We start from the raw sequence: 25289 nt of genomic DNA, 5'->3' as shown, positions 1-25289 counted from the left end.
CACAATCCAGTCCTGCTTCATATAATACCATTTGCTGCAGAGACTATTTTAGTCTGTGCCTCTTTCCAGGGAGCTGCCATGAAATAGATACAGCAGAATTTTCTCCCACAAGAAAACCGTGACATTTCCATACAGACGGCACCCAAAGTGCCCTGTGTCCCTAGGAGTGGCTAATGCAGGGTGCAGACAACACAAAAGTAACATTTTTCTTTACCACGTAACAAAGATGAGTCTATCTAATATGATTAAAGTACAGTAATGAAGACATAGTAAGAGCAATTCTGTCGTATAATTTAAATCATATTCTTGCTATCAAGGGGAACAGAAGACTAGTAAAATGCTTTCTAGTGCCATGTTTCTGTAATGAAGATGTTGGAAGAACTGTGCCCATGTAATTATTACATAAAATAGTAGCTTTCACACTGCAGTGGATTCCATCCACAGCCTTATGCTATCCTGAATAGAACAAGATACACACACACACACACACACACACACACACACACCTGCTAGGAACAATCCTGTGCAGCACACAGAATGGTTCTGGGTGAAGGGAAATAACATTTGGAGACACGACAGTTTCCTTTCCATCCAGAGGTGTCTGATTCCAAGCACACTTGATTATGCGACCCACCCTTCCTAAATTCCCTGATGAGGCAGCCCTGGCACAATGCCTCTTGGATCTTTGATTACTGGTGGACAGAAGAGGTTCAGCCACAGGCAGCATATTGCACATTAAAAACAAGCCCCCATACAGGACGCACTAGGCAGATTACAGACGGATAGGTAGCCCTGCCTGTCCTTCCGCCAACCCTTTCTCCAAAACGCCCCTGCGCGGAGACCTGTGGCTGCACCCATCAAATGCTTTGACATGGTGTTTCCTCTACAGTTCTATCAAGTCCTAACCATCCAGGTACTGGCATTGAATTCATAATCAGGTTCCTAACACTAAAAGCTGGGCTTAGAAATAAATCACTGGTCAAATTCAATTAAACATAATAGTAGCTCATCTTTATTGGGCACTTACTATGTGCCAGGCCCTGTTCTGCACACTTCCCACTTATTAGCTTATGTAATACCCAAATGAAAGCCAGGTTACAGATGAGGACACACTCCCACGTAAAGGAGGTGTCAGACCGCAAGGAAAGCCTGGGGAAATGCACACTGAATAAAAGCACAGTCTCTCTCCAATAAGATTACCACCTTGTACGGAAATGAGAAGAGAGGCCTAACTCATAGTTCAGAGTAAGTAAAAAAACTACAAAGTACCCATTTAAGGGAGCCCAAAGAAAGAAGGGTTTGCTCAGCATAGCCAGATGCTGAAGGGCTTCCTGGAGGAGGTGTCCAAGTGGAAGATAAGAACACAAATGGTAGGAGCTTTCTGTAACTGTCAGTCCATCATTCCCCAAACTACCAAAAGGCCTGAGAATTCCTTCTGCCCCCTCCTCTGTTTCGTCTGGAACAGGCTTGTTTCCAAGGATCTGTTCAGCCCAGCCCAGCACTCCTTTCCTTTAACACATTCCTCCAGCTGCTGCTTGCCCTTCCAGGCCCGAAGGCACATATGGGAACTTTTCACCACGCTCAACTTTGCCACCTCCTCTGGTGCTTTCATGGGGGGTGGGGGGGACCTATGTCAGGGTACTTGGTGCTACAAGTGATCCTTTAAGGGAATCAAGTCCTTCTCGGTTGGACTGATATAGGGACAGCCGCTTGCCTGCACCAAACTGAGATGCAAGGGACTCCCCACCACCAGCAGTCATCAAAGATGTGGGCACCTCTACAGGCTTCTAAGAGAGGAATCTGCCTTCATTCCCACCCCAGAAATCAGGCCCTCCGGTCCAGGAGGGTCATCCCCCCACCTCTTCTGCATCGGCTTACATTAAGGACTCAAACCCTCCCTTCTGATATCTGTGTGACCTTGGGCAAGTAACTTATCCAATGTCAATCCTGGTTTCCTTACCTGCAACCTGGGATGTATAAAAACAACCCGCTCTCAGAATTGTGAATCAGAACAAAACAGCCAAGGAAAGCATTCAACACAGAGCCTGGCACGTTGTAAGCTAACAGTGAAGAGTAACTACCATTATCATTATCAACGATAACGATGTTGGTGGTGGTGGAGCAGCATTAACTTGGGCTGGATTCGCCCTGACAGAAATGCTCCTTCTTTCCCTCCCCCCACGCCTGGGGCTGGGCCACACGACCGAGACACATGCGTCATCCAGCTCCGGGGTGAACGCAGGATCTTCAGGCGGCGGGCACAGGAACCGCAAGGCGGTCGTGCCCCAACCCACCTGGAGGCAAGCCGGGTGAAGCCCATTCCGTGATGGAGGAGGTCAATAACCACAGACCCCTCGTTCTCGTTCATACCCATTCTGCGGGTCTGTGAAGGGGTAAGTGGCGAAAGAATGCAGTGGCTGAGCCTGCTGCATCACTCCCCAGAGGAGACCGGAGACCATCCACTTTGCCCCTGCCTCAGTTTCCCAACTCTCCTCCAGGCGCAGGCGAAGCTGCGCCGCACTTGGTGGCCGAGATAACAGGTTGGCAAAACAGGCCTGGGAAAAGTCTCCCCGCTTCCCGAAGCAAACCCAACCCCCTCTTTCCAACGCAGGTGGTCAAACAACCCACCATCTCTCAACAACTTTGCTTATTTCACCACGACAGGGCGCACGGCCCCAACTTCCCCTCTAAGCTGCGCTCGGAGGAGGAACGCGGGAAACCGAGATGCGGCAGGGGCACTCCGCAGGCCTCTCCCGGTTTTGCGGCAGCCTCCCGGAGGCGCGTCCCGTCTTACCTTGTCTGACGGCTTTGAAGGTGACGGCCTCCTTGCAGCTGTCGATGACTCCCAGCACGTCATAGCGGGGCAAGCCGGACACCCGGATCCCCTGCACCTCCAGAAGCAGCTCCCCTTCGCCCAGCCGAGGGCCCTCGCCGCCGCCGGGAAGCCCCGCCGCTTCGGCCGCGGCCACCGCTCCGACATACGGAAACTCCCCATTCTCCGCGCCCCCCAGCACCGTCACCCCCAGCTCACCCTGGGGTCCCCGCTTCACGGTGCATTCGTGAACCTTGCTAGTCCAGTGGTTCTTCTTCTGGATTACTCTCGACATGATGGGTTACACCCCTCCTCCCCCAACACACAAAAAAATAATAATACAATGAGAGACAGGTGCCCCCCACAGCACAAGCCCCCAAGCCCCCGCTGGTTCATGGGAGAGACATCTCCCCAAAATAACGCAACGGGAGAGAGAAACTTGGCAGCCTCGCTCCCCTGCACACACTCGCGCACTCAAGCCATCATAAAACAAACTTTCTGGGCTTCCCCGCGAGCCCTGCACAGGCGCCCGCGAGCTTTGTTTGCATTCCGGTGCTTCTCGGTCCACGTTCCGGCGCCCAATCGCTCTCTCCCGGACCAGAGTCCACTCTGCGCCGCTTGGGTTATTTTTTTTTTCCTCCCTTCCTTCCTTTCTTGCCTCTTAGAAATGCGGTGTCTCCTCTTTGCCTCCCGCCTGGCTCGCCTTTCCTCGCTGGCGGGCTGTTTCTGAGGGTGAGGGAAGCCCTTCCAGCCAGTTGCTGGGAGCCCTGGAGACGCGGTTGCCGAGCGGGGGTTGGGGGGGGACAAGAGGGAAGTGCCTGCGGCCCCTTTAAGCAGATACAAAGGCTCGGCTTGTTTTGTTACAGTTCATTCTATTCCGCGCCGCCGAGCGCAGCGGCCGGCGAGAGGAGACGCGCGCGCATGCGCTCCGCGGCCGCCTGCCGGCCGGCCCGCCCCACCTCTCCTTCCCGATGGGAGAGATTCCAGTATGCTTCCCGTTGGGTCCTAAAACCGATCTCCCAAAACGCAATTTTGCCCCCTCCACGCACCCCTCTTATTCCTCCTTTTCTTTCCTTGCCGTAGAGTCACCTAATCACTTGGGGGTAGGGGCATGTGCACATGTTTTACTCCGACCGTTTGCAACTTTTGAAATATGGTCAATCTGGCTTTGGCATTTTAAAACCATTTCAAACAGGTGGGGGTTGGGGAGGCTCACACACTCACCCTCGCGCTCACACTCACGCACACACGCACGCACTCACGCCGGCCTAAGCCTCCTCACCGCCCTCGGCCAGTGGCTGGCCACGCTGTCGGTCACCCTGCCGCGCTTGTCCACCCCCGCCCCCACCCCCGCGGTACTTCCCTCTAGTACCCCAGAGCCCGACCGGACCTTGAGGCGCGCGCCTGCTCCTTGCCTGCCTGTGCCCACCGGTTCGGGTCCTGGAGATGGGACTGCCCGTGTCTCTGCGACCCTGGGTCCCCTGGCCCCCTACCTGGGATCCTTGTAAACTTTGGGATCCCCTTAAACTTTGGAGTCAACTTTTTAGGACACAGGGAAAACTATAGGCACGGGAAAGAAGCCATATGGCCGGAGGGGGTCCAAGTCTTCAACCTAAAAGGGACCTAGCTTTTTAAATGCCTTTCCATCAAAGACGTGTGGAGCCAGTCATCTGTCCCGTGCTCAAGTTCCTGAGTGAGCCAAGAATCCTTCGGACCTACCCCGGGACCAGGAGATTAGGATCACCCACCCGTCTGGGATCTGCACCCGCGCCCAGGCGCCCGCGGGGGCGGGGACTAGGCAGCCACCTCTTGGAATTCACAGCCCGGGGATCGGTGCCGCCTGGGGTGCGAGCCGAGCGAATGTCTATCCCCGCTAGGTTTCGGAATGAGCTCGGAGGCTGCGGACAGAAAGAATACCCTGCACCAGTTAGGCTGCCCTCCCCAAATACCCCCCAAATCGAGAGTCTCCTAAGCAGTTTCTTTTACTCAGTGATTTATAACATGTATGTTCATCTTTGGTCACAAATTCCTAAATGCTAAAGGAGGGAGGGGAAGGAACTCAGAAAGGATGGGATGTCACAGAGGTCGGGGTTGAGAGCCAGGCTATGGTGTATGTTCCCAATCTCTGCGTAACCTTGAGCAAGCTCCTTGACCCCTCCGAGCCTTCCTTTCGCCCCTGTTAAGTATAATAATACCTTACAAGGTTCTTGGGAGTATTACATAGGAGAACACTTGTAAAGTGCCCCGCTTGTAAAGTGAATACTTGTAAAGTGGAATATAATAAAAACTTATATTAGTAGTAGTAGTATTTGGAAAAACAATTGGGAAATCATTTGGGGTCTCAAGTTAAATAATGATAATTCCTCCTCTTTTTTCTAAAGTTTTAAATATATAGGCATACATTTAAATATTTTGGAAGTACTGTTTGTAGGGCGCTGTTCTACGCTAATAAAAACAAGGGAAGAATGTTGATGCTTCTCTCCTGGGTATATTCAGAACTGAAAATCCCATTGCCTAGTATTTGTGAAAGAAGGAAGTGGCCAATTTTTCCTGGCTCTTCTTAGTGAGGGAAAATTCATCTCCACTCTCTTTTCAAAGAAGCAATCAGTTTGTCTCAAGCTTAACAGAATCAAAATGAGTGGAAGCTTTCAAACTTTATTCCCAAGCCCAATCACAGATCCATCCAATCAGAATCTCAGAAATGGCTCTATCCTCTAGACTTTTAAGATCCCCCTGAAGTGGTGCTGGTACACAACACTGAGGACCACAGGTCTAGCATCTTGATTCCTGAGCATTTTAAAACACAGGACCCCTTGGAGAGTAAACCTATGGTCCACATCATCCTCCAGAGTATAAGCTCCAAGAGGGCCAGGAACTTAGGGCAGTTTGGTTTACAGACATGTCCTCAGTTCCTAGAACAACATTTCGTACCTAGTTAATGCTCAAGTATTGGTTGAATGAATCTCCCCATAAAAATGCACATTTTTGCATACCACCTTGAAGTGGAGTCACAGATGCCCCTCAAATCACTAGTAAGCTTGACCTTGTGTGTTTCCCCTCCTCCCCACTCCATATTGTAGTAGTCCGATTTCTTGCCAAGAATGCCCCACCCACCCAGAATCAGTGACTCCCTACCTCCCCATTCAACTCTCACTCCCACCCAGGAAGGGTGAGGGCAAGTGTTTTCAGGTCCTCCACTGCAGCAGTACCGTCTTCCCTCTCCACCATGCCAGGTGTCCCTGCATCTGAGAAGAGGAAAGGACAAGGAATTTAGCATCCTTCAGATTTCAGATATGGAATAACCCCCAGAAAAGAAGGGATACCTGAGGGTACAGAGGGTAGAATGGAGAGAGGTGCAGAGAGACACATTATAAATCCAGGAACATTAAAGAAATAACTTGAACAACCAAAGTAGCTAAAACCACCAATTTCCAGGTACTGGAATGATGTTCCCAAACTTTCTCTTCCTCCTCTACCCTTGCTATCTCCACTGTTACACCTGGCCCAGTTCCTGTGTCCCAGTCTGGAAGCAAGGCAGAAATCATATCTAGTCTATCCAAACTTTGAGTCCTCAGCACCTAAACCCATGCGTTGCTTGGAGTGTGCCCCATATGCACTTGTTGAATGAGTATGTGAATGCACGGGATGAAGTATGACATTAAACTGGGGCACCCAGCTGGCTCAGTCAGTACAACATATGACTCTTGATCTCAGGGTTGTGGGTTTGAGCCCCACGTTGGGTATAGAGATTACTTAAAGAAAGTATAACATTAAGCTATAAGTATGTGACCTTTGATCTGGTGGCTAGAATTAATGTATTTACAGATTGCTTATAGTTATCTCATCTTGAAGTAGATTTTTCTCGAATAGAAGTAAAATGGGATCCTAGTGTTTTGGCTTCTTTCACTTATGCTATGACTTCAGCAATATATTTCAGTGGAGAAAATAATACCACAAAGTATCTAATTTTGAGACTTACCATATGTGCCAGGATCATTCTGTGTATTATTTTGCTTAATCATCACAACTGTGTGACGTAGGTATGACTTAGATTTTACATGAATGACCTTGATTTTACGATTGAGGAACATGAAACAAGTAAAGAAATTTGTTCCCAAGCATGGCAGTGACAAAGCTAGGGTATGACTCCAGAGGCATAATCCAAAGTCCATACTCAAAACCATTGCCCTGTGAGAGTGTAGGATGTGGCCGTCTACCATTTCGCATATTTGGGTAATAGAGTTTTTTTGGCTCCTGAATCTGCCACATAGTGTGTGCACCCTAATTAAGTCACCCTCCTATCTCGTCCCTATAATCTGATGGAATATACTGTTCCACTCTGAAATCCAATCTCCTGTTCCCCATCCATGGACTCAACATGCATAACGTACTGGGATGTAAAGAGGATTAATTTGCAAACATTTCTTTTTTTTTTTTTTTTAATGATTTTTTATTATATTATGTTAGTCACCATACAGTACATCCCCGGTTTCCGATGTAAGGCTCGATGATTCATTAGTTGTGTATAACACCCAGTGCACCATGCAATACGTGCCCTCCTTACTACCCATCACCGGTCTATCCCATTCCCCCACCCCCCTCCCTAATTTGCAAACATTTCTAAACTGTTCGGAGATCTGCGGGCTGTGCTGCAGGTGATATGCCAAACATCCTTATACTGGTATTGCACAAGCATTTCAACAATGAAATCTTCATAAATACGGTAGATTCATATGAGAACTAAACTCTAACACAATAAACTCTACACAAATTAAGGTCTTATTTTCATATAACTAATTCCACTACAGGGAAGAGGAAAAAAAACCCCACGAATATAATATGTGTGTCTCTTTTCTCTCTCCCAAATACATTTCTTCCCAAAGTTTTCCAGTTGTGATTAAAGAAATTTATCATGGCAGTCTAAAGTGGCATTTTACTTCACTTTTCTGATAACGTGAGGATGGGAAATGAGTTGGTCAGCTCTGGGGCAAAGGAGGACATATAAATCGGTTATCTTTTAATTTCTGAAGAATGCCATCAAGAGGCATAAGGTATAGATATCAAGATAAATACTCTGTATTCAGTAAGGTAACTGACTCCGTACTAGTGATTTAGAGCGAAAGACCAACAGAGAAGGTTGAAGCCATTAGCTGAGAAGCAAGGGAAATGGCAATGAGAGCCATTTCCCTAGACATCTGTGGGAGGCACTTTTATGATTTACTTGATAACTTGTTCTTCTCCACACAGGGAGGCAGGTGGGTGGTTTCTCTGACTATAGTATTCCCCTCTTCAGTACTTCCAGATAGGCAAAAATAAATAAAATACGAATTCTTAGGATCTTTCAAAATATCACCTATGAACTATTCTTTTAATACCCCAAAGAGTAACTCCAAGAAGAGGGTCTAATCCTGGATACTGTTGTAGATTGCTTCCATGTGAGAAATAAATACTGATAACTACAAGATTTGAAATTTGATGTTGGGTTTGAGGGGTCAAGAGAAACCCAAGAATTTATCATGGGAATCTCCCCTAAAATTTCACAAATGGTTCAGCTGTATAAAACACGAAGTATCATCCTGCATCATTCCCCCGAAAATACACCTGAGGCTAGTGTTAATTTCCTTGGGAACAGGATATTTGCATTCTTTGGTAACAGACGTGTGTATCTCCTTTCTATTTCCCACCGACTCTGAAAATATAGTCATTTGAATATGGTAGATGCTTAAATAATACAGGATTTTATTATTGAAGGTTTTCGTGCTCTGTGTTTTTTCTTTATTTTAGATCTTTAACAGTTTACTGTGCTAAAACAGAACTGAATGAGAGAAGAGGAAAATATACTTTGAAACTAAGGGTGAGATGCTCATATTTTTTGTAAACGAATGTTTCTGTATTTTGACATCGCTCTTTTTTAATATTTATTATTTTTTAAAAAGATGGTATGTATTTATTTGAGAGAGAGAGAAAGAGACATGGAGGAGTAGAGAGAGAGAGAGAGAAGCAAACTCCCCGCCGAGCAGGGAGCCCAAGGCAGGTCTCAATCCCAGGATCCTGGGATCATGACCTGAGCAGAAGGCAGGTGCTCAACCTACTGAACCACCCAGGTGCCCCTATTTATTAACTTAGAGAGAGCGAGTGTACGTGTGCATGAGCATGAGGCGCGGGAGAGGGGGAGAAGGAGAGACTCTTCAAGCAGACTCTCCGCTGAGCACAGAGCCCAACACAGAGCTTGATCTCATGACCCATGAGGTCATGACCTGAGCTGAAACCAAGAGTCAGATGTTCAACCAACTGAGCCACCCAAGTGCCCACCCCATGGGACGCCCATATTTTTAAAAATACCCTAGTAATACTCGTTTTTGAAGAACAAGTTAAAAATAGATAATAAAAGGGCGTCATTGTTAAGTCATTTGAAATTATATTCCCAAGAGATAACTTTTTACATATGAGTGTATCTTCTCCTGGACTTTGGCCTAATACAAACATACACACATGCACACACACACACACAGAATCTACCCTCTTAAGTTCTCTCTTTCCACTTCAGATTTATAGTTAATTTATGGAATAAAATACTCCTTTATGTGCTTTTTCACTCACCAATATACTATAAATTTCCTATTTGTAAACATAAACCTATATTTATCACTTTCAGTAGCTCAACAATGTTTTTATTTATTTTTCAATAATATTTTATTCTTTCAATGTTCCTAAAGGTATTTAACCGATGCCCTGTTAGTGGTGATTTAAGATTCTGAGTGGGCCTAAAGTAATCATTTGTATTGGGATGTTTTGGTTGCCAGCGACAGAAACCCAGCTGAACTAGCTTTAGCAAAAGTAAGCGACTTAGCCATGTAACTTGCCAGACCAGAGGTGAAACTAGTTTTCATTAGGGCTCCATAAAGAGGCTTGAAGCGATGCTCTTGGCTTTCTCCCCCTCAGTCTCTTGGCTCTGCTTTCCTCGGTGGCCCTCATCCCCTCCTACCACACACAGATCGGCCTTCTCCGGACAGCCAGGAAGCAGCTTTCACTATGCAGGCTTAGCAAACCCAGAAGAAAGGAGATTTTCGCTCACAGATGGAAAAAGCAATCAGGGAAATTTCAGTCTACATTAAAGCTTTCGGTTTCAATTGTTCAGCGTACAGGGAGAGTCTGCCTACCTTTCAGTGGCTTGGACAAGAAACACAAGTGAGTCACAAACATCATAAGCTGCCTGATCAAGCCTGGCCAGGGTGTGTGTGAACTTGGGACTAAAGAAACCTCATCAAGGTGGGTTCCTCTGTAGGCCATTATCATGATCCCCTTTTCTACAGTGAGCTCAGGAGTTCTAAGAATTCAGATAGCTGTAGGAATTTGATTCCAACCAAAGCTGCAGCGGTTGGCCCACATTTGGGGAGTTCAGAGACATCCTGAAGCTGGCGACAGGCAGGATTGAGCCCTTTACAAAGGAAGCCAGTCAGGTGTGAGACTTGTTTAATACAGATGTGTTGTTAAACTACTTAACATCAATCTCAAATGTTCTGAAGTGAGTTTTTCTGGGGCAAAACTAAAAAAAAGAATTAAATATTCCAAGATGACCATGACAGTTGGTAGATTGTTTCCATTCATTCATTCAACAAATGTTAATTAAATACTTATTTTGTCAATCCTTCTAGGCACTGATGGTACAGAACTAAGTGACACACTTTTTTTTTTCCCCTGGAGGAAGCTTGCCTCCTAATTGGATCCTGGAATAAGAAAACAGACCAGGGGTGCCTGGCTGACTCAGTAAGTAGAGCCTACTCCTCTTGATCTTAGGGGTTGTGAATTCGAGCCCCACGTTTGATATAGAATTTACTTTTAAAAAAAGAAAGTAAGAAAGAAAGAAGAGAAAAAATTCGAAAGAAATAGAAAAAAAACAGACCAATTCAATACTGTTTGGTAAGTTCAGTGACAGGGAGCTCAGGGTGATTCTGAAGAACATTCTTTTATTTATTTTTTTCTTTTTTTAAGAGAACGGGCAGTGGGAGAGGCAGAGGGAGAGGGGAGAGGGAGAATCTCAAGCAGACTCCCTGCTGAGCATGGAGCCCAGCAGGGGGCTTGATCCCACAACCCCAAGATCATGATCTGAGCAAAAACCAAGAGTTGGAGGCTTAACCGACTGAGCCACTTAGGCGCCCCCTGAAGGACGTTTTATAAGGGAGGATTGTAATTTGTAAACATGACTTCAGAAATTAAAGGTGTCATTGTTAGGAGAACTTCTTGCCTCCTCCCTCTCTAATTTATTTTAATCGTATTTTAAGAGCTGAAAGACAAAGTCCGGTTTTATGATTACATTATAGTACTTGAATGTGTGTTTTATGGAACCATTCATAAGGTTCTCAGATGGTTTCAGTCGCCCACAATGCGAATATATAGTTCCGTAAAGCATAGCTCTGTCTTGGCACAACGCTGATCCAGCAAACGCTAGGTGGGGTTTGAGAAGATGACTCAGGATAATGAAGCAATCTGGAATCTGAGCAACCTTGCTCCTTGAACTGTGCCATCTTTGGAAAATTGTTCCCCAGAAAATCTTGTAGCCAGATGAATGAGGACCCAAAACTGTATTATTCACTTTCCAAATTTAGCATGTTCCGAGAATTTTAAACTCATGTTTATGGACTGTTGCCCAGGTGAGGGGAGCCTTAGCCAAACCCAGAGTGGTTGTGAGCAACAGCCCCCTCCTCAGGGAGTCAGTGCCCAAATTTGGAGTCCTTGTATCCAGAACATTCCTGGCACTAACTGGCTAAGAAAGTCAGCATGCCTGAGTTTGGGTACCCCAAGGATTTTACATGCTGTAGGGAACTGCTGAATTAAGCTAAGTGTTGGAAGACACTGCAGTTTTAATTATTAAGTTAGCCCTTTGCTTTAGCGAAAGCACAAGCTGGCATACGCTTGGGAATGTTTCCCCTTCCAAACTCACAGCATCTGCATTTTTCAGATGTTTGACCTTGATCTTGTGACCTTTCCTCTAGAATCCTGAGAGTTCTGGGAACACTCACAGCTGAGTGATGGGAGCAGAAGCTGGACAGATAGCAAATCTTTTTTTTTTTTTTTTCACTTAAATCCTCCATTACCCTGTTTCACAGTAGACCCAACTCCCCTTCAGTTATTAATTTTATTTTAACATATCATCTCAGTCTGACTTTACTTTTTTAATTGACACCACTAAAGCCCAAAACTATTAAAGCTATATGATCCACTTGCTAAGGCAAGCTGGCATTTCCTGGTGCTGTTATCCAGATAGCTGAGACTCTTCTCTAGGCTACGGTTTCCAACCTCCTTGAATGCTGTTCAGAATAAGAAATGCATTTTGTTTCACTCCCCAGCACACATACACATATATACACCTGATTGAAACAAAAGTTTCGTGAAACCTTATTTCTCCTTTCTGCATAGGATGCACTATGTAAGGGGAATATGGCCCACAGCCAGATCCACTCCTTAACCTTTCCCGGTATCACCAATAAGCTAAAATGACTGAAAAAAAAATCAAAAGAAAATTTATGTTGAGACATATTTACAAAATGTCTTGAACTTCACTAAATCTTTGCATTTATTATCTCATTAAATCTTTTTTTTTAAGATTTTATTTATTTATTTGACAGAGAGAGACATCGAGAGAGGGAACACAAGCAAGGGGAGTGTGAGAGGGAGAAGCAGGCTTCCCACAGAGCAGGGAGCCCAATGCAGGGCTCGATCCCAGGACCCTGGGATCATGACCTGAGTCAAAGGCAGACACTTAACAGCTGAGCCACCCAGGCACCCCTATCTCATTAAATCTTTGCACTAATTTGTCTTTGTGTTAATCAAAATAGTGACCGTAATAGAAATGGTGAACAAAATAGAAGTTGGTTAACAGTTTTTGAGTGTGCTGGGCATTTTGGTAAATGCTTTAGATGATGCAGTTATTTAATCCACCCTATGAGGCAGGGAGCATTAGCGTACCCATTTTACAGATGAAGAAACAGAGGCTTAACTGGGCTAGGTAACTTGCACAGGATCACACAACGAGGAAGTATCAGTTGGGATTTGATCTTAGGCTTCTCTGCTTCCAGATCTGTGATTTTTAGTGCTCTTGGGGTTTGCAGCTTCTTGACCACAACTTGACACATAACATAGGCCCAATGCAGATTTGAAGAGTGAATGAATACATGCATGAATGGATGAAGGATGCAAGGATAGAATGATGGCCTCTTATGATTCTGACCAACTATGTGAACACAGATAAATTAGGTGATTGCTCTGTGCTTTATAAAGCAAACAAACAGGGTACCTGGGTGGCTCAATTGGTTAAGCATCTGACTTCTGCTCAGGTCATGATCTTAGGGTCCTGGGATCAAGCCCCGACTTGAGCCCCGCATCAGGCGCTGCACTCAGTGAGGTACCTGCTTGAGGATTCTCTCTCTCTCCCTGTGCCCCTCCCCCTGCTTGCACACACGCTAAAAATAAAATAAATAAATCTTTTTTTTTAAAAAGCGAGCAAGCAAACAAAGTAAATGTCTCATTTATCGAATGCCAAAAAGTGCGTGTAAGTGCTTTCAATACCTTTTCTCATTTGGCCCTCATAATGACACTAGGAGGCAGCTGCTAGTCCTTTTTGCAGAAGAAGAGACTGGGGTGCAGACAGGATAAGCACCTTGCCTAAGATGACACAACCAGTATTCAGACCTGGCGTGACTAACATCATATTTTAATCACTATGCCATGTACCTCCATTTATTAATTTATTTTTTTAAGGTTATTTGTTTATTTAAGTAATCTCTACACCCAACATGGGGCTTGAGCTCACAACCCTGAGTTCAAGAGTCACATGTTCCTCCAACTGAGCCCGCCAGGCGCCCCCATTTATTAATTTCTAATGCCACTATAATACTAGCTGCCCCATAGTTTTTTAGGCAAAATAAACAATGCATCAGAGCCTTCATTAATAACTATAATGGGGGTGCCTGGGTGGCTCAGTCAGTTAAGCGTCTGCCTTTGGCTCAGGTTATGATCCCATGAACGGCATCCTGGGATCAAGCCCCATGTTGGGCTCTCTGCTCAGTGGGGAGCCTGCTTCTCCCTCTCCTGCTGCCTGCCGCTCCCCCTGCTTGTGCTCTCTCTCTGTCAAATAAATAAATAAAATCTTTAAAAAAAAAACTACTATTTTTTATAATAACATATTTCTCTATCAAAAAATTCAAAACCCAAAGTGAAAGAAGTAGAGGAGGGATAGAGATGTCTTTTGGTACATATAATATGAAGACTGTGTTATTAAAATGTTGTATAATATTTGCAAATTAACTGTAAATCTAAAACAATCCTAAAACTAACAGTTTGGGGCACCTGGGTGGCTCAGTCAGTTAAGCCTCTGCCTTCGACTCAGGACATGATCCCAGGGTCCTGGGATTGAGCCCCACCTCAGGCTCCCTGCTCAGCAAGGAGTCTGCTTATCCCTCTGCCCCTCGCCCGGCTCGTGCTTTTTCTATCTCTCTCTCAGATAAGTAAACAGAATCTTTTTTAAAAATAGATAAATAAAACTAACAGTTTATTTATAAAACACTGAAGCACATGAAAAATGTTTAATTTGTCATTAGGGACATGCAAACCAAAACCGCAATGAGATACTACTATACACCCACTAGGATGGGTAGAATTTTTTTTTAATGGAAAATAACAAATGAAGATGTATAGAAATCGGAACACTTAGACGTTGCTGGTGGACTATAAACGATGTAGACACTGAGCAAAACAGTTTAATGTTCCCCCAATAAGTTAAACACAGAGTCCCTATATGACCCAACAATTCCACCCCTAGGTATAAATGACCCAAAAGAATTGAAAATAACGTACAAACTAAAACTTGTACGTGAATGTTCGTAGCAGCATTCACATAGCCGAAGGTGGAAACCGCCCAAATGTCCGTCAACAGGTGAATGAATAAACATAATGTGGTTATCTGTACAATGAAATACTATTCAGCTATAAAAAGAAACAAAGTACTGATACATGCTATACCATGGAATAACCTTGAAAACAGGATGTCCAATGAGAGAAGCTGAATACAAAAGACCACAGATTATATGATTCCATTTATATGAAATGTCCAGAATAGGCACATCCCTAGAGAGAGGAAGCGAATTAGTGGTTATCAGGAGGCAAGGAGTTGAGGGGAGCAGCAGGAGGAGAAGTGCTGGGAATGGTTATCATCATTACTCTAGGGGTGATGAAAATGTTCTAGACCTAAATAGTGGTCATGGTTGCACAAAACTGTGAATGTACTAAATGCCACCGGATTATATGCATTGCAATTCTTAAAAGGGTGAATTTTATGTTATGTGAATTTTACCTAAATGAAAAAAAAAATACTCTGACAGCATTTTAAAAACTGTGATATACTAAAATTATAGAGAGTGTGCTGGAATATACAATATAATGTACAAAGCAAAAAATTTAAATATTCCATGAAAGCCAGTGTTGAGGACAGCACCTTGCGGCAGAGCACGAGCTTTTATAACCGGCAGCTCTAGAACCAACGCCTTGTGCTGTCACATAATGGTGACGTATCCTTAGGCAAGTTTTATACCCTGAGACTCGTTGTCCTCATTCATAAACTGTGTATGATTGCTGTTAGCTATGGCGAAATGCTTCTTCTATAAGTTGTCACTAGCCTAAAGATGATGATGATGATGAAAAAATACTTGCTTCTCTTTTTAACTTTGTATCTGTACTGAGAGTTGCTGACCTACCGAGTGATCATTGCATTACAAGCAAAACGATCTGGTTTGGGGGAGATAACAATCACATTTTTATATCCATTCGTGGCTTTCTACATCCTCGGATAAGTATTCTGTGAACGGGTCTTTAAAGTAGTTTCCAAAGGAGACTAGCAATCCACTATAACTATTATAACTATGATGCTGGGTTATGTTGAAATTTATGCTAAATTGCTGTTACTAACATTTCTCGGAGGGTCCCAGGCTGTTATTAAGTAAGAATAATCACGTAATCTAGGAGTTGATAGAAGAGACTTTATTAAGAAAAAAGAGATGTACGTCTCCTTCCCTTCCCCTCGAGGATAACTAAGCTGTCACTGTGAATACCAAGATTGCTATTTCTTCTTCTATTTGCATATGGCATCCTCCCAGGTAATTTATGGTGCAAATCCTGACGCAGCTCCTGAAGAAAGCCTAGAGCTCCTTAGTGTCATCAGTAACAGAAAGGCCAAAACATGTAAAGAGGCAGAGGGAATTCATCTCCCAAAAGATTCTCTGCCCTACACCATACATTATTCTTCCACCCACACAACTGAGCCTTGTAAGGAAGACAATGACACTACTAGAACCCTGCCCTCTAGCCCCTGCTCCTTTTCCTCTCCGGCTCTGAGGCTCTCAGGCTCTCCGGGGAGTTGAGGAATGCTGGAAAGAGCCGCAGGGTTTGGCTTTCAGTTGGTCAACCCCGACGCTGATTTCTCTATGGGACATTTTCAATCTCCGTTCTTGGCTTGCAACCACAGCACCGCGAAAGCTGCCAGCTGAGGGAATATTCGTCCAAGGTTGCGCGGAGGGGGGTAGGGGGAGTCACATGGGTATCTGAGGAGGGGAGGATTGAACACAGTTCCCATCCCTGCTCATACATTCTGGTCTTACAACTGTAATGAAGCTTGACTCATTGCCCTACTGGATTAAAACCATCAAAATAATAGAAACCCTCTTTCCTATTCTGTATTCTTAATTTGACTCCTCCAACTGGGTTAAAGGTCCTGTCTTTGTTTTAGTGGCACCTACACTTCTTTATTCAGGCTTCATTCCTTCCAAACTATTTACTGAGAGCCTACTATGTACCAACAACTTGCTAAGCGCTGGGGACTGAGCCTTTCATTCAAGAAATATTGATTGAAAGCCCAAGACATGTCAGGCATTTGAGCTACAAGGGAAAAGTAGGCAAGTAAATGGACAAAGCCTCCACATCTCATGGAGCTCACATTTTAGGGGAGCAAGACAAAAACGAGAATATAGTCTTTAAATAGCATGGGTGCTCTGCAATGGGGAGAAAGGCAATTGGGAGGCCCACATTGAGCTGTTATGTATAAGGGGGTCAGGGAGGCATCTTGGCTAAGTTCGGATTTGAGCAGAAACCCAACGGAAGTGAGACAGTAGTCTAAGAGGATGTCCTGGAGACAGTGTTCCAGGCAGAGGGAACAGCAGGGCCAAAGCCCCGCAGTGGGCGTGTGCTTGGTTTGACTGAGAAATACAGAGGCAAAAACAACAGACCGTGCTCTTACCTTCATGAAATGTAGAGCTCCACGGTTGTGGAGATGGACAAGAATCAAATATCTCCCAAATAGATGTCTAAATTCGAAGGGACCTGTGTGCCAAGAGGAATACACAAATGGGGCTGGAAGATCCTAGAAAGACAGCTGATCGAATCCGCGGGAAGGATTCCTCCAGGGAATGTGGTTTCAACGGAAATCCAAAGAAGAAGGAGGCATTAACTTGGTGGAGAGGACTAAGACTTTGGGGTGATAGGGAGGGTATTTCCTGAACAGGGAACAGTGTGTGTTCAAAGGGGTGGAAGGGGACAGGGCTAGTTCAAAGAAATATAAGATCCAGGTGTCTGCCTTGCAAAGAAGGAACAGGAAAGCATCCTCGACAAGCTGGAAGATAGGAGCAGGGAACAAATCAGCCAGGGTCTTTACAGTTTGTAATTACTTAACTGTTGAAGTAACCACACTTACTATCTGCCTTCCCTGCTAGAGGAAGTTCCAGGGGGGCTGGGACCCTGTCTTCTTCACTACTGGGTGCCCAGCTTAGGCCCAGGGTACGGCCCACGGCAAGGGTACAGTTTGTATTTACTGACTGCCTGGCTGGTTTGCTGACCTCTCCGACCATCTAACCACACACCAGCCTCAAGAGTGAAACTACAGCCTCCATTTCGTGCACAGCTGGCTCTGCCAGATTCGGGGTTTAGAAAAAGCCAAGCCGACTCAGCAGTATTCAGAGCTGTGACTTTTGTTTTAATATCACAGGTAGAAGCTGACCGTGACGTTGGACAACTCCTCCCCTTGAGAAGCAGAATCCAAAGGGCACTCTTCTGAGATGGAGCAGGGTTCTCACCTCGACTTGGCCAGCACGCTCTTCTTGGATGGGCGCTCATGGGCACACTATTAAAGAGTGCAGCTGTCAGATAGGAAAACAATCTTCTTTTATTTCAAGAACACGCATGCCGTGACTTAAGATATCTGAAACCCACCCAGTAGACTGGTCGCCAAGACATCTTCACTGCGAGGGAATAAAAAGTATAACCACTCTGGGACAAAGGGCAGAGAGTTGGCCAAGTCTGTATTGTATAAGCCTGAAGATTAACCTTTTAGAGACCGTTCCTCATGCTTGTCTCAGCCTCCAGTCCCCCCTCTCCTCCGTCCCAGCGGCCCTCAGTTTCCGTTGGAGGATAGCTGCGGTGCTGGGGCAGTGAACACCACCCTCCCCCTGCAGGCACAGGGAACCCAGGTGCAGCCCATAGGCCCACTCAGCTCACCTGGCCGCGGTCACTGGTGCAGGGCTGCACACGTGACCCCAGGCCTTGCACGTGGACCTCGGGGACGGACACTCCCTTCCTTCTGGGCTATGGGGTGGCGTTGCAGACACGGGGGCCTGGAGCAGCAGTGGCCGTTTTCGCCGCATGTCTGTTGTGCCCCCCCTGGGGCCAGTGCTAGTTCAGAGGAGGCCGGAGAGAATTGAAAGGAAAGAGCAGCGGAGCCCCAAAACACTGTGGACCTCACAGTCACATCGTATCTGAATTGCACCCTGTTTTTGGACTCTTCCGTTAGGTAAGTCCATACATTCTGCTTACTGTTTAAACTGAGACTTCTGTAATCTGTGGCCACATCGTCGTAGATAATAAGGGTGATGAAAATCCAGAAACAATGCTCTGTCCTCTAAAAATATAGCTGCATGTAGGAAATCAGAATATGGTAGAACTTCTGCAAGCTTCATTTTTTTCTGCAAGCTCTTAATTTTTTTAAGTGAAATCTTTGAAGAGTTGATGCCTTCAGTATGTTTATGAAATTTTGAGTAAGTAAAAATACATGTGTCTTCTTTTAAAATGCCAACAGTAGGGCACCCGGGTGGCTCAGTCAGTTAAGCGTCTGCCTTGGGCTCCGGTCATGATCTCAGGGTCCTGGGATTGAGCCCCAGGTCGGACTCCCTGCTCAGTGGAGAGTCTGCTTCTGCCTCTGCTCCCACCCCCCCCTCTCTCTTTCTCTCTCCCTCAAATAAATAAATAAAAGCTTTTCCAAAAATGCCAACAGCATGAAGGGTATATAGGGCAAGGAGAGTCTCCATCCCCTCTTCTCAGCTCTCCTCCTCAAAGGAAACATTTTAACTACACATTTTAACTTACTGTGTATACTTCCCAGGAGATTCTGTACATAGAGCTGCCTTTTTGTTTACAAAACGGTGTTATGTGCTGTTAGCCTCTTGCTTAGGAATATATCTCAGAGTTTATTCCATATCAGAAAATATTTCAGCTGCTTAAGTATGGCAACATGGCAGAGAATTTTTTGTTCTTCATTTCATTGTTACTTGCAAACAGGCAGAGTAATAAAGCTTGTTTAATCAGTGTAGTGAGGCAACAATAGCAAACACCTTCACAGGTTTCTGAGGAAATTCATTCAAAATTATTGAACAGCTCCAAACTATCCCATTTTTTGGTTTTATAATTCATTAAACCAAGCTCTTTTTTTTTTTATAAAGATTTTATTTATTTGAGAGAGAGAGGGAGCAAGGATGAGCAGGGGGTGGGGCAGAGGGAGAAGCAGACTCCCTGCTGAGGTTCGATCCCTGAACCCCAGGATCATGAGCCGAAAGCAGACGCTCAACCAACGGAGCCACCCAGGTGCCCTAAACTAAGCTCCGAGAGAGTTATTTAGGTCGTAACCTTTAGCTGTCTTACACAAGCCGCAAGGAATGATGTTATGTATGTTAACTTTGTTCGAAAGCTGTCTAAAATGTTCTAAACAACAGTCCATATAAATACAGGCTGTTGAACCAAAAATTTTAAATTTGGGACCCTGAGCAAAAGAATTAAAAATCTGGTTTTTGTTGGCTTTTTTTTTTTTTTTTTTTGGACATTTAACCCTTTTGGTCCCCTACAAATAGATGGATTACTTTTTCTCATTCATTGGCCCACCCATTCATTTCCTCAACAAATATTTATTAAGCACTCACAATTTGCCAGGGAATGTTTTGTGTTCTTACCTCAAAGGCCTAACTACTAACATGATATGTTCATTTGCGAAGAAGGTGGAAAGGTCCAATGAATATACAGTCCTCTGTGGTTATTTAGACGTAATAATATCTGAGGGATTTTGGCTGTAACAGTTTCACACTTACTTCTGTACAAACTAACTCAGTCTTGGACCTGTTTCAAAAGGGGTCGTTTCGGTGCTACATAATTCAATATTTCTAAGTGAAAAAAGCAAGGAACCAACAGCCCTTTCTTTTCTTTTTCTTTTTTTCATAATTTAAATTCAATTAATTAACATATAATGTATTATTTGTTTCAGGGGTACAGGTCTGTGATTCATCAGTCTTATATAATCGCCAGTGCTCATTACATCACGTGCCCTCCCCAATGGCCATCACCCAGTTACTCCATCCCCCCACCCCTCTCCCCTCCAGCAACCCTCAGTTTGTTTCCTATGATTAAGAGTCTCTTATGGTTTGCCTCCCTCTCTGGTGCCCTTCTATAGAGAGCCTTCCCCATGATCCCTTACTGGAAAAACAGCTCCTGGCCATTCATTCAGCATGAATGCCCTTGTGGCCTCCCTGTAGCCCTGGCTTTCCCGCCAAGGCTGCTTGGATCAGGAGAAGGCATGGGACTTAAAAAGGCAGTTGGCTGGTGGCCTATGAGCTGGCCTGTCTCTAGGGCTTTGTCCGGTAGGAATCATGGCAACAACATTGCACCAATTAGATCCTCTCTTTGAGTTGAGCTACAGAGAAAACAGAATAAATGTTTAGCTATGAAAGCAAAACCCAAAAGACCCTGGCAGCTGAGTCATATAACTGTTGGGGTCCTGTAGTCAAGGTTTTCGAACCCAATGCACTAACCAGGTCAAGTATCTACCTTAATTCTAGGGCAGTAGTTCTCCAACTTGGGCAGGCAGCCCTTGCTTCTGGACTATTCCATTAAGTAAGCCCATATGTTCTGTTTATTGCTAAAATTTAAACTTCTGTTATGGGTGATCAAATCATCCTCCGTGGTAAGGTCAATGGAAATTCAGAAACAGTTTTCTGTCCTCCCCCTGAGGACCTGTTAAAACACAGATGATTGTCCCACCACCAGAATCTCTCATTCAGTGGATCTAGGGGTTGGTGCCAAGAATTTACATTTCCAACAAATTGCTAGTTGGTGCTGATGCTGGTGATCCAAGGACAGCACTTTGAAACCGCTGCTCTAGAGAAATCTCCCATCTATTCAAGTCTCTGTAAAGTATAAGGGTCCTGTTCTTACCAATAGGCAAGAGCGTTGCATTTTCGGGATGCCAGTGAAATCCGTGTACCACAAAGCTGATATTCCTGATTGCCTTATTTTTCTACATCTCCTTATAACATCTCCACATTATTTGAGCTAATATGAGTGAATCCTTACCACAATATGAGCCTAAAAACGAGAATACAGTCACAGTTATCATTTACTGAGCCCTTACTCTGTACAGATAGAAATCATTCAATAAGTGATAACTAGATGTTCTCTCGGGAATCACAATGAGTCTTATAAATATTTTATCCCTAAATTCGTTACTGCAATATTATTTATTTTGTATTTCTCTTTTTAAAATGATTAATTTCCTCTTGATTCTTACCATCAAGTATATAAGAAGCAATTTTGTCTCAGCATTTGCAATTTTCTCCACAGGTGCAATGTTTTGTCCCATCATATCCTCAAAAATATTAAAACTCTGAGAAAATAAGCAGCATTGCTAACAAAATGAGACCGAACTCTTCCTGTGACCTAGATACATTATTTCTGACCAATTAGTATGTTATTAAAATGTCTTATCTATGAGGAAATCTGAGGTCACATTTATTACAAACAGAAGTAGGAAAACCTATTAGGAGTTAATTTATATCAGGCCTCATCCTTATAATCTCAGGTCTCATTCTTCACTTTCTGTTTATGTCTTTTGTCATCTTTAAAAGGGAATATTTATTTTATGATCATTTCTTGTGTTTGTCCTCCTCTGGACTCTGAGCTTCATGAGATCAGCAAGGGGGTCCGTTTGTCCATCAGTTTTTTCTTGGTGCCTAAAACACATGACAGGTGTGCAGTAAATATTGGTGGATGTTATGGACTCAGTGTTTGTGTTCCCTCAAAATTCTAACCCCAACGTGATGAAATTCAGAGGTGGAAACTTTGGGAGGTAATTAGGTCATGGGGTACAGCCCCCATGAGTTGAATTAGTGCCCGTATAAGAAGAGACCAGATTGCTCCCTTGCCCACTTTCCACCATGTGAGGATACAGTGGGAAGAGGGTAGTCTACAGCCCAGAAGGGGCGCTCTTCAGAACCCAAGCATGCTGGCACCCTGGTCTTAGAGGCCCAGCTTCCAAGACTGTGAGAAATAAATTTCTGTTGTTTATAAGCCACCCAGTTGATGGTACTTTGTTTCAGCAACCCAAGCAAGACTAAGACTGGAATTGAATTCGTCAGGCCATATATCTATTATGAAAATGTACTAAGGCAAGAGTAGTTTATATAATCAAATTAAACTGAAATAAAACCAACATAATTAAAGTAAAATAATAAATTGAAAATACAAAAGCTCATTTAATAATCCAGTGGAAAGGAAAGAGAAGTGACATGGCTAGGGATTTCTCTATTCATTCTACCGGTAGGAATTCTACCTGTGGCCAAGGGCAAATCATTTCGTTTGTTCCATCAGTGAAGTAAGGCAACCACCTTCACAGCCCTCTCAGGAAACAATCCGTTTAAAATGATTGTGTTCTACACACTGTAAAAGAAATGTAAGGGAGCCCGTAATAAAAACCACAGTCTGATACGCCAAAATGGCTCCTTTCATCTCAAGACCTTGAGGCATTTTGCAAATGATAATTATCTCTTACATCATCCCCTCTGAGGTAAGAATTATTTTCCCCATTTATAACCGAGCCTACATAAAAATATTTCTCCCAGAGTCCCCAAGTCATGACGGCTCTTTGAATCCCTCACCTCCGGAGCTACGCGTAAGATAGCACATAAATCACATTGTTAAAGAAAACTTTAAATCAAGGCAAAGTTAATGTTTGAGCTATCAAGAGACGAAGCTCATTAGGGTTTTCAGATTTCAAGCAAAAATTCCCCAATGAAGAGTGAAATGGGAATGGACTGGCAGAATTTCAAGACAAAAATCATTTCAGTTCTACTTCGTATTTTAATGACATTTTCAATATTTGGATGGACTAAGAGATGAATTGACTTCAGAACACATTCTGAAATTGGAGGTGACCTAGAGCCAAGATAAAGAATATCTGACCAAGTATACATTCTCAAAGGAATGATAATAAAATCCTAGACTGGGAGAATGTTCCATTTTATTGCCCAGATCCATAGAAATTCACCATGGCGGATCAAACTTTTAATATCTGGTCACAACAGGACATCATTCTTAATGATACCCAGCTGCAGAGAGTATGTGCTTGGAATTTTCATCCTTACCTTTGTGCTGTGACAGATCCTATATTTAGAGCAACAGAATTTTAAACTTTATTTACAAAGAATGACGAGTATCAAGAAGTCACAAGAATATACAAAATACTCCATATATCCCTTACCTAGTTTCACCAATTGTTAACGTTTTGCCCATTGACTTGTCATTTTCATGTATAAAATTTTCTCCCTAACCATTTGCAATTAAGTTGCATTCATCATGTCGCCTTACCCTTACATTCTTCAGTGTGTATTTCCTAGGAGCTGGGACATTCTCGTACATAGCCATACTACCTTTACCAACTTCAGGTAATTAGACATTGATCAATATTATTATTTAATCCACTGTCCATATTCCAAATTTCTTGACCGATCCAATATAAGGAACTTTATTGCATTTTTTTTCTCCAGGACAACTTTCAGACGAAAATTGCATATTACATTTTCTTATTATGTCTCCTTTAATTTTGATCAGTGCTTAGGCCTTTCTTATCTTCCATGACAATGACATCTTTGATGAACACAAGTCCATTTTTCAATAGATTGCACTGAAAAAAAATTTTTGAGAAATGTAGCTTTTGTGGTTCTTGTTACTGTCGTCTTTGTTCACTCCTCTCCATGCTTTAGGATACCAAAAACTCATTAACGTAAATTCTGCTAAGTTGAAATTTGTGAAGTTTTTTGAAATATTTTAACGTGCTAAGCACATTTTTAAAAGCTACACAGCCGTGAAGGTGCCCATTGAGCTTAGTTCAGGAAATCAACAGTAGCTTGATTAGGTACTTTACGAACAGGGGATGGGGTCTCTGCGAGCAGCTGTATACTATTATTTAGTTACCAAATTTAGGGGTCAACTGTAGGGAACTGTGTTTCTGTTTACTATCCCCACACAACCATGTTTCAACCGCAGACAAGATGACTGATGCTGACAGGGAAGGAATTAGCTCGCAGTCACACAGCTAGTGAGTGACCCAGCGGGGATTTGCGACGTCTCTAAGTTCCACCTTGGCTGGGCTACCGTGTGCCGGACTGGTTGGGCAGTGTACATCCTTACAGTGCTGAATTTCTGGTAGGCAAATTAAATGTGCTCAGACACAAGCAAAGCAACTTCACTAAAAAAAATTTCTTAAGAATTAAAAAATGCAGGGCACCTGGGTGGCTCTGTCGGTTACGCATCTGCCATCGGCTCAGGTCATGATCCTGGGGTTCTGGGATTGAGTCCTGCATAGGGCTCCTTGCTCAGTGGGGAGCCAGCTTCTCCCTCTCCCCCTGCCTGCTGCTCCCTCTGCTTGTGCTCTCTATCTCTGTGTCAAATAAATAAATGAAATCTTAAAATAATTTAAAAATGCTGTTTCAAGGAAATCAATAATGTAGTACTTGTGGGAAAAGTAGAGCTTTGGTTTTCTTTTCACTTAAAGTTGGTTTTATTTTGAAATACTAGGTGGGTGTGGGAAGTAGCCATCATAATCTTTCCAATCCTCGGAGCCTCTTAAAGCTCTAAATCCAGCCCTGGGTCCTTTAAAAGTCATAACACATCATTTTACTTGAAAATATTCTGTTTATTATTTTAGAGAAAGCTTCCCTCACGCTGAATTAATGAACTTTTCTGGCAAAATACAGTTGTGAGAGACTTTGCTTTAGAATTACCTGACTCGGAGCACATAGTGAGCAATTAGAACAGCTCCAGAGATGAAAGGAACTGCCTGATAGAAAACGTAACACATTTCTGTGAAGAGAAGTTACGGTAGAGATTGCAGGATAGCGTCCCT

General features: G+C 43.9%; 1 protein-coding gene across 12 annotated transcripts in view; it reads right to left on the bottom strand.

The window, feature by feature from the left end:
- Nucleotides 1-3734, bottom strand: part of MAGI1 (membrane associated guanylate kinase, WW and PDZ domain containing 1) — a 608349-nt gene extending 604615 nt beyond the window's left edge. For all 12 annotated transcript variants that reach the window (XM_087866868.1, XM_087866870.1, XM_087866871.1 and 9 more), the window contains exon 1: nt 2795-3734. In XM_087866868.1, coding sequence (XP_087722994.1) covers nt 2795-3107 — 313 coding nt within the window. In that variant the 5' untranslated portion in view covers nt 3108-3734. The remainder of the gene's footprint in view (nt 1-2794) is intronic.
- Nucleotides 3735-25289: the final 21555 nt, after the last annotated feature.

The sequence above is a fragment of the Ursus americanus genome, chromosome 14 (genome assembly GCF_024610735.1).
Source record: "Ursus americanus isolate L20-20 chromosome 14, mUrsAme1.1.p, whole genome shotgun sequence".
In the NCBI taxonomy this organism is placed as follows: Eukaryota; Metazoa; Chordata; class Mammalia; order Carnivora; family Ursidae; genus Ursus; species Ursus americanus.
The sequence above is the reverse complement of the archived record's forward strand: the minus strand, read 5'-3'. Positions and strand labels throughout refer to the sequence as shown.